This window comes from Galeopterus variegatus, unplaced genomic scaffold, assembly GCF_000696425.1.
Source record: "Galeopterus variegatus unplaced genomic scaffold, G_variegatus-3.0.2 Scaffold11678, whole genome shotgun sequence".
Taxonomy (NCBI): domain Eukaryota; kingdom Metazoa; phylum Chordata; class Mammalia; order Dermoptera; family Cynocephalidae; genus Galeopterus; species Galeopterus variegatus.
Window position 1 is genome coordinate 7,268 of NW_007737789.1, and position 10,275 is coordinate 17,542.

Sequence of the window (10,275 nt, forward strand, 5' to 3'; positions counted from 1 at the left end):
TGTGAAGGTGATGATGTTGGAGCTAAAACTAGCATGAGTGGCCCTGCAGGTTCTGGAGTGCAAGAGTGTTATCAGATGCGCATGGTAAGAAGTGAGCCTGGCAGCCATGCGTGGCTGGGAAAGGGGAGGGCCCCTGAACCATGTGGAGTGATTCCACGTTTGTTCAGCACTTTTTATTGAGCACCTACTATGTGCCTCACACTGTTTTAGGCACTAGGGATAGATCAGTGAACAAAACAAATAAAAATCCCTGCCCTTGTAGAGCCAGCATTCTAGAGAGAAAAGTAGACAATAAAGAAACAGATGAATGAGTTGGTAAACTAAACCGAGATAGAAGCTCTGGGGGAAAGGTCACCAAGCAGGTTGGAGAGGGCAGGTATTGAATCAGCATCAACAGGGTGGTCAGGAGAGAAGTGACCTTTAAGTGGAAACTTGCAGGAGGTGAGGGCGTTGACCATGAAGATAGCTGGTGGGGAGCGTTCCAGGCTGAGGGAGCAGCTCAGACAACAGCTCAGAATGTGCCTGGTGTCTTCCCGGATCAGCAGAGTCCAGTGCAGGAGGGAGGGATGACCAGAATGAGGGGCTAGGGAGGTAAGGGGGCCAGGTCACATAGGGCCTCATGGACCTGTGTCAGGACCTGGGAGAAGTGGGAATCAGAGCAACTTTTGAGCAGGAAGGAGACATGAGGTGGCCTGAATTTCCACGGGTCACTCTGGCTTCTAGGTTCCTGGAAACTAATGTGAGTATAAAGCTCTCGCTACTCTCAAGGCATTTATAATCTAATTTATAAAAGAACAAATCCAAGTCCCTTTATCCCCAAATCGCAACTTAAAATCTGATGATTCATGCTGACATTCACACGATTACAGATTTATATAGATATTCACACTGTTCCACTACATGGAAATATGATTCTGAAATTTTTCTTGGCTCCATATAATAAAACCTGTTTTTCCCCTACCATACTTTTTTGCTTGAAGTTTTATTCCTGATCCCAGACCCTCAGTGAGCTCATGGAAGCATCTAGACTTCTTTTTGAGAGAATAGCAGAATTCTCCCTCCTCTGGCTCTGCCTTAAGCTCAGAATCTTCTCTGATCACGTCAAGTGTGCCTCTGCAGCCCTTCCTTCATGGCTCATACTAAAATTAGAGAATTTTTTTTAAGTCAACATACCAGAATATGTTAGAGCTGCTAAGAGAGCGGCAGATGGTTTTCTCTCTTTACTGGTAGCCTAAAGATGTTGTGAGCTGATTGATTCCAGGTTTTGTGACTTCCTCAACATCTAAATCACACACATCAGCTCATCAGCTTGCCATGTCACGAGAGATACCTCTGGTAATCAAAGCCTTGTGTCCCTTTACCCTGTCACTATAGAGCTTAAATCTGTGGGCTGTCCTACCTTACCATGGGTCAGATCCATGAGGAATCACGCACAGTCTAAGAGTAACATTGACCTTTAGATCCTCACTGGAAAAGGCTACCTGCTGGGCTAGACTCTCGGAGGAGACCATGTCTGTACTTCTCAGAACCTCATGGTCTAAAGGAGGGCTGGCCACAGAGGCACCAAGGCTGGTGGTGATTCAGGAGCCAGTTTCCCATGCTTTGGATACAACTGCCAGCTGCACGAGCCTCTCTGGAGTGTGGAGGGTGACTGTGCCAGCCCTGCTGTCCCCTGGGCTGACTGCCCAACAGGTGGGCCAAGCTCATGCTCCAGGTACTACAAACAAAATAAAAAGGGAGAAAGAGAAATATTTTCCATGGAATGTGACATTTAATATGTCCTAAAATAGAATCAAAGTAGTTGTCCTGGGAGAAGTCAGAACGTTGTCAGGCTTTGTCACACGTAGTTTGTGGGTTAGTATAGTCTGAATGTTGAACGACCCTAGCACGATACCTTCTCAGTACTCAGGAAAGTGGTTCTCAACTCTGGGTATTCATCAGAACTTTTTAAAAATTCTGATGCCCAGGCCACGCTCCAGAGATTCTGATTTCACGGGTCTGGGTGTGGCCTAGGCATCAATATATTTTTAAAACTACCCCGACCCCACCAAGAGATTCTAATGTGCAGCTGAGTTTTTAAACCACTAACTTAGCTGCTGTAAAGGTCATCATATGCCTTGAACTCCCCTCCCAGATTCATCCCATCCCCTCCGCCTGCCCCAAACAGCAAGGTCAGGACCCCAAAGGTGCTTTTTAAAGACAAGCAGATGCAAGACCCATCTGAGCAGGGTGGCCTGGGCATCTCAACCAGCTACTTCTTTGGTACAAGGTCCCAGCACCTACTGGGTTTCCCGAGGGGAACATGGTCCTGGTCTCTGCCCCTCTGGAGGAGTGTCAGGTGCCACCCCATTCCTACTTCCCTCTGTGACCTTGCCGCTATGTTCGGGTTCCAGCTCAGAGGCTTTCCAGAAGGGCGGAAGGAAAGGGGCCAAGAAGGTGATGATTGTCATCACAGATGGGGAGTCCCACGACAGCCCAGACCTGGAGAAGGTGATCCAGCAAAGCGAAAGGGACAACGTAACCAGATACGCCGTGGCTGTAAGTCACTGTCCCCACCCAAGGGCTACAGGCTACTCTTAGAGGCTTTGCTGCCAATCCCCTGAGGACTCCAAGAGGGTGTTTTCGGGGCAGTGTAACAAGTGTCCAGACCCCCAGATGGGCCTTTCGTTTCATCCTCTTCTACAGAACAAGTTGAGGATCTTCTTTCTGCACTGCCCAGGCCTATCCACAAAAGTTGTGGGTTTGTTTTTCTGAAACCTCAGAAAACTAGAAAACACTCCAAGCCTCCCAACTCCCAGAACCCTGGCTTAGCAAAGGAGTCTTATCTTGCCCCTAAAAGAGAGTGTGTTTCAAAATGCAAGTGGCACCTTGAGGAATGCTCATGGCTACCAAACACTCATGGCTCCAGTCCACCCTGGGGCCCCCCAGGGTCGGGGGCTTTGGGGCGTGTGGGGAAATCTGTGCTATGTCCTGGCTTGTCGCCCCTGCCCCTGTTCCCTGGCAGGTCCTGGGCTACTACAACCGCAGGGGGATCAATCCAGAAACTTTTCTAAATGAAATCAAATACATCGCCAGCGACCCTGATGACAAGCATTTCTTCAATGTCACTGATGAGGCAGCCCTGAAGGACATCGTTGATGCCCTGGGGGACAGGATCTTCAGCCTGGAAGGTGAGCAGTGCATGCCTAGGGGGGTTGTGCTCTCCTGGGCTTCCATCAGGTAAACCCCACAGAGTGAAATCCAGTCGTACTAAATGGAATGGCTTAGCAAGAGGCCTCCTTGAATAATACATGCCAACAATTGGGTGTTACTCCCTGCCGGATGTGAGGCCGCACACTTTATGAACAACCCCGGAAGTTGGTCTTGCTGATATTCTCCTCATTCTACCAATAAGGAAACTGAGGCTCAAAGGAGTTAAGGGCCTGCCAGAGCTCCCGCAGCTTGAGAACTCATGGTGGGGTTTGAACTGGGTTGTCAGGTTTGGCAAATATAAAGTATAATGTCTGTGGCAGACTTACGCTAAAAATGTATTCAATGTTTGTCTGAAATTCATATTTAACTGGGTGTCCTGTATTTTATCTGGCAACCCAAGTTGGAACCCAGCTGGGCCGACTCTGTATCATGACACCCTTGACCCCCATGTGCCACTGCCCACGCTCCACCAAAAGCGTTTTTTACAAGCTTCCTTCAGATTGCCTCTTTCCTTGTGATTAAACTCCATTTTTTATTTGTACTGGTCTTATTTGCACCATGTATTGCTATAGCGGGGCCTTCCAATACGGGGCTATGGGCGTATGGGAGGATTATAAAAATGAATAGAAGGCAGTGTCCCAAAGCCTGCAAAGTCCGCAGTGCACTGGAAATGACAAGCTACAGGCACATGGAAAGAGACGAAAACGGACCTCATAAACAAGGAGAGATGAGGGCAAGGAGTGAACGGAGCGTCAACACATTCCACGCCAGAGCTTAAATGTCCGCATCAGTGTGTGTTTCTCCTCCCAATGCTCCCCTTGGGTGATGACAATGTCAGTTCCAATGACACGTTTGGGGCCCCTCTGTGGGGAGGGGCACTCAGCACACATGGGAGTTCTTGTGCAAATGCGCAGTGGTGACAAGTCTCCCTCCTGAGGGTTGATGTGATGTTTAGGAGCCGTCCAAAAGCATCTGGAACCAAATCTGGTGAAAAATAGGAGTGAGCAAAGTGGGAATTCCATTTCTTGCCAAAAATGTAATTATTTTCATGCACTTTTTCATGATTTGCCCCTATTTCAACAGTCTTATAATACACATGTCCTGTAACATAACTTGTCCCCAGACATTTTCAGAAGTGAGTGGACTACTACTAATAAACCCACATGACCACCTGCAGGTGCTTGGCGCACCTCACTGTGCAGGTGCTGATGGGGCAGATGAGGCTGCCAGCGTGACTCGCCTCAGCCTCAGGGCCCCTCTTGCAAGAGAAGCCTCTTCCCTAAGATGCCCCCCTGGGAAACGGGAGCGGCGGATCGAGCTGCTGGTGTTTCGTGCTAAGCAATCAGGCAGGGAGCCATCTGTCTGTCCTTCTGTTTTAGGCACCAACAAGAACGAAACCTCCTTCGGGCTGGAGATGTCGCAGACAGGCTTTTCCTCGCACGTGGTGGAGGTACGGGTCAGCGCCACCTCCCATGGTCCCTCCCGTGCATCCTCTCACCCTTCCCAGCTCTCTATATGTGTCATCCCACTTTTCATGAGCTGTCTCATCCTCTCTTGCTCTCTGTCTTGGAGTCTCTCTGCCTCCCATCTGTGCGCTGGAAGAGGGAAGTCAAGATCTTCAGCTTATTTATATTGTCTCAAGCCCTTTTCAGAATGAATGGACACCGATAATACACTCACATCCCCACCTGGAAGGTGGTTGGTGCACCTCACTATGCAGGGTGCTGATGGAGGCATCTTCCTCCCAAGACCAAAGACCCCATGCAGTCCACAGAGCCTTGTGCAAACACAAGGCCAGATGGCAAAACCAGCTGCACTCTGATCGTGCTGTGCCCGAGGCGGCCTATGTGTGCAGCATCACCAGGGACACATCCCTGTGTCGATGTTGAGAGGGTGTCCAGATGTTCCAGCTGTGCTCCAGCTGGCAGCCTGTGTGGGCTCCCTCTCTGTGTGGACTCTGCTTCAGATTGCAGAGGTCCCAAGTGGGTCCAGCCCACTGAGGGAAGAGGCACTTGGTGTCACAGCAGTTCATGGTGTCTAGGGCTCTGTGACTCGGGCCCAGAAACTCAGGCCGACATTCGCCCTCTATGCACTTCACCTAGTGTTGGTTTGAAAGGTGGGTCTGAAACTTCACAGGATGGCCAGAGGGACAGAAGCGTCGGTGTCTGTGAAAACACTTTATAAAGTGTAAAGTCCTGCCTGGGACTACCACATGGGGAGACGTACCAACTATATGTGTCGGTATCAGTAGGTGCTCCGGTGGGTGTGTTTTGGACAGACAGGTGTCCAGGTGTGTGTGTGTGTGTGTGTGTGTGTGTGTGTGTTCTGCCAGGCTGACTCCATGGGAGTGCACTTATGCCTCCTAATTTGCCAGAAAAGGCCCATTAGTCCATCCTACTTATATGTCATTTTCTCATCCCACTGAATTCTCCTACTCTTGTGTCAGGTGAGCAGAGCAGGATTTCTTGGTCCCAATTTACTGATAACGAAATCAGCACAGGAAGGTTAACTGACCTGCTAAAGTAAAATTAGTCAGAAAAATATTAGCAGCTGCTCCGTGAGAGAGCAGGGAATCTCAGGGGGGCTGAGTCAGAAATCCCAAATTGGAGGGGAGCGGGGCACATTCACCACATGCAGCGGGCAGATGGACAGAAGCACAACTCACGCTCAGGTTTTCCTGAGCTGCATCTGGACAATCTCGTGCCCATTGTCTTGAATACAGCAAGATGTGAATGCAACTGCCCTGTCATGGTAACAGCCCTGTTACATGTGCACAGCACTTTAAACTCTTCCAGGAAGTCCCTGCACCTCATTTCATGCTCAGAACAGTCCCGCAAAGTCAGCAGGTGGTAAAAGCTATCACTTTTTAGATGGTTGGATCAGCCAGTCTTTTCAGTGCCCTCTCTGTGCTGGTCCCTTTGCTGGACATCAGGTGAAGGAGGGGTAAGAGCCCTGCCCTACAGGAGCTCACAGTCCAGGGGTAAAGAGCTGGCATGGAGAGGCGACAGCATCCATTCGCACGAGGGCAGGCAGTGCCTCTCATGCTCTGGCTCAACTAGCCCTGGTCTCCTGGCTCTGGGGTCAGGGCTGATTAGAAAATGCAACAAAGAAATGCAATGTAATTAAATCCAACAAGCATTTGTCAAATGCACTAAAGTATCAAAACAAACCAGAAATGATTCCTGCCTCCAGGAGTCAACTTGCAAACAATCCAGAACAGCAGCCCTTACTTTGAGAGCAGGATGAAGGGAACTATAGATGTCTCCTAGGTAAAAATGTACAACTTCAGGAGGCCCCATCCATGGAGCCCCTGTGGAGACCCCTGCTCAGAGGGAGAGCCAGACACGTACACATCTAATACCAACCAAGGCATGACTAGGGTCTTACAGAAGGAAAGGCCTCAGCTAGGGGAGGGTGCAGTCAGGGAAGGATGCGGGGAGGTGTTGGCACTTGAGCGGGCTCCTGAAGGACAAGGATTTCAGCAGCTATGGCTGGCAGCAAGCAAGAGAGCAGACAGAGTTGTGTGCACAAGACTGGGAGAAATCTGGGCACAGACCAGAGGCCAGCCCCTATGCTGGGGACAGTAAGAGAGAATGAATGTCCCAATGTCTTCTTTGTTCATTCTCCAAGTTTCTTTTGAGCATCTTCCTGTGTGTCAGGCTCTGTACCAGGCACTGGGGATAGAGATTAAGGTAACATTTCAGCTGTCAGCAGTCCACAACCCAGTTGGAGAGAAAGACTCTTAAAATAATAGTTTATCTACTGCTTCTAATACTGTGCTGTGTGTATGTCCAGGAATCGAGAAATCTAAGAGAAAGGGAGGTTAAAATGGGCTTTACAGATTCAGGGAAGCAAGAGCTAAGCCCTGAAAATGGCCCAAGCAGCTCAAGCAGCTCCATGTGTCAAGGAAGATGAGTTCGTGCAGGACCAGCAGGGTCCCCAGGTGCATGGGGGCCAGGGCAGGGGAGGCAGGCAGGGAGACCCAGGAGCTCAGAGCCCCAGCTTGTTACTTAGGTCAAGTCAAGGTCATGACTGCCCTTGTGCACCTTCTGCATGTGCTCAGCAATTTTTCTGATATCCCAATCAGAGAGACCCAGGTTGCATCTCCCCATACACCCCAGCTCTTCTGTCACCCCTGAAGTTTTCATCCAATAGGACTGTTAAAGAGACAACAATTGCACGTGAATCTGAGACTTTGTAGTCTTTTTTAAGAAAAGAAAAAAAAAAACTTCCAAATCCAAAGGAGTGGTGTAGTGATGGTGGGCTGTCTGGTTCTGTGACTGGCCATTGAGTTGGGTTTCTATTTTAGAGCCCAGAGGTCTTTCAGTGCCAGGCTGCTGGTGCCATCATAATTGGCCACAGCCATCCTGTCATCCTCAGCTCTCAGGGTGAGTCAGGCCTCTCTGGGGACTGAGAGCAGCTTTGTCCTGAGCAGGTCCTGAGCCAGAGTGAGTCCATCCCCAGGCAAGCCCCTGGGCTCCCTCTCCACCAAAAGTGCGCCACAGATGGCCTCAAACAGCTGCTGGTAAGAATCTGCTGCCTGAGAATCTGCTGAAGGAGACCACAGCTCCCCTGGGCCTGTTTATTTCTGTTAGAGGGAAAGTTCCTTTGCCCTGGGCAAGCCAGTAGAATGTTCTCAGATGGCAGAAGAAAGATCCAGCTCCTCATTGCCTGGTTTGCTGCCATCTTGTGTAGCAAGGAATCCAGCCTTTGAGTTAGCAAGGGTAAAAACAACAAGAGAAAGGAGGGACCAGAACCCAGGGTAGAGAGGAGACCCCAAGATATAAACTGACCACGCACAGAGTCCAAGGCTCCAGGCCACAAGGCACTACATCCCAGGCTGATGGCGGAAGGTCGGAACCATTGGGAAAACCTGGGGAAACTCTAGTCCTGATTTACAGAAAGGGGAAAGAGAATACTCCAAAAATTACCATCAGGAAGGCTAGCTATGAATTCCTGGTCAAACTTTAGATGGGATTTTTAGGCCAATGGCTCCATTAGCATTTGGAAATGAATGCGAAGTTCGCTACGAGCTGCAGTGGCTCTACCAGTGCTGGCTGCCTGCTGAGGTGGTGAGCTCCCTGTCAAGCTGGGTAACCAAGCGGCATGATTCTGCCAGAAAGCTTGTAGAAGAGATCCATACCTCAAAGCGGGGTGGATAAGAGTCCGTAATCCCCATGGGCCTGGGTGGGAAGATGTGGAGGGAGAAAGAGGACTATAAATAATTGGTGCCCATTGGTGATGGGGCTGCTGAGGAACTCCTATACACAGGCTCAGTGGGAGGAATTTCACATTGACCCTCCTACACTCGAGACCATAAATCTGCCCCTAACACCAAAAGTTTATAGAAGGAAGCAGTTTTATTAGGATGGCTCTTGTCTGCACAAAAACCTTGGTGACTCAGCTGAGATGAGAAGAGATCATTTTTTCTTTTACCTACAAGAGATATCTTTTTATCCTGCACATGATGATACAGCAGGACAGTCATCAGCTCAGTTTTGAAACAGGCCCAGGTCAGGGAGCCTCCTATGTCCCAGACAAGCTGCCCCAGCTGTCCTCCTGCCTCTTCACCCCGTGCCCTTCCTCCAGGCCCTCCTGGGGTTGTGGACTGGACAGCCAAGATTATTGGCTATTACCTAAGATTCTTAGAGGATAAAGCTTTAAAGGTGTAATTTTTCCTAAGAGTTTTGCATTGGAACTAGTTTTGCATATCTGATTCAACCAAAAAATGAGAGAAATGTATCCATAATGGTGAACTGAGGGGTTGATATCTGGAGGCTGTAGACCCTTCCTGAGCCACCACAGCTCTACACAGTGGACACCCCCATCTGCCAACTTGGGCAGGCGATCAGGGCTGTCCTCTGTGCCCTTCCCAGGAGGTCAGGACTGGTAGCCAAGGTCTTCTGGCATGCTTTTCAAGATCTTTTGTTAGTTGACCCCTGGTGGCAGGAATCATTTCTTTTCTGGTTCATCTGGGTCCTCCTAAGCCCAGCCCGATGTCCTCAGGCTGTGCTTGGTGTCAGCACCACACTCCTAGGCCTCAGTCCCAGGACCTCTGACCAGGGAATGAGCATCAGTACAGTGTGTCCCCTACCCCCACACTCCCTTCTGCCCACCCATGCATAGACTTCCAGCACTGCACACGGTGAGGGCCTCCTCTCCACAGAAAGACGGAGGGCTTGCCTCTGGGTCTCTCCTGCCCGTACCCCATCTAAATCTCCTGTCCATTCATCCCTTCCTCAGACTCCGCTTTGAGCTTGTTGAAACAGGTCTTCAAAGGACGTAATCTGAACAACTAGTGAGAGCATGATCCACCCTCTTAATGATGTATTTGCCTTAGAAGTGGCTCTTGGGAACAGAGCCTCGCCCCCTCTACAGTCACTCTGACGGTGCACACGCAGGCACCACAGGAGCCACGGGGGAGGCTGGGGGAGGAAGACAGCCTTGTGCCCTGTAGGTGGGCTCCGATCGCACCAGCACACAGGACCACCAGCCGCTACCTCCATCTGGCTCCACAGCCTTACGTTGCGAAAGCCAAGAAGAGCTGGAAAGAAGAATTGCTGGCACTGATAGCCTAATTCCATTACTGCCTGGCAAGAGGGAAGCGCTGTCGGCTGTGTGAGCTCAGACAGATCTTTTAACCTCTCTGAATTTCAGTCTTTGAGTAGACGTCTGAAAAGTATTTGTGGAATTGAATCTTGAGGCTTGGATCTGGAAGCGTTCATTTTGAGACTTAGCAATAAATCAAGTAAGGTTTTCTTAAAATCCTTTTCTAACCCCACTATGCACCCACCCTCCCTCAGAAGGTCACCTATCCTTACTTCTCACACACTGCTGTAAGGACTAACGACTGAGAGAGCTGATTCTTCTTTGACTCCTGACCCGGGAGATGCTTTATGAATGAACTGATGAGAAGAGCTACCATGTGCCAAGTATGTAATGGCTGCCAAGCGTGATGCTAAGAATTAAAAATGCGAATTCTCACAACAGAACTATTTTACGGCTGAGGAACCTGAGACTCGGGCAGAGAGAGAGAGAAACTTGTGCAAGGTCCCACAGCTAGAAGCTTTGGAGCTGGAACTC

General features: G+C 49.8%; 1 protein-coding gene across 1 annotated transcript in view; it reads left to right on the forward strand.

Annotated features, from left to right (window-relative positions):
* Positions 1-10,275, forward strand: part of LOC103610734 (integrin alpha-11) — a gene marked incomplete at its 3' end in the record, with an annotated part of 47,740 nt that overhangs the window by 6,588 nt on the left and 30,877 nt on the right. The window contains exons 5-7 of the mRNA XM_008594838.1: positions 2,394-2,538; positions 3,005-3,170; positions 4,572-4,642. Coding sequence (XP_008593060.1) covers positions 2,394-2,538; positions 3,005-3,170; positions 4,572-4,642 — 382 coding nt within the window. The remainder of the gene's footprint in view (positions 1-2,393; positions 2,539-3,004; positions 3,171-4,571; positions 4,643-10,275) is intronic.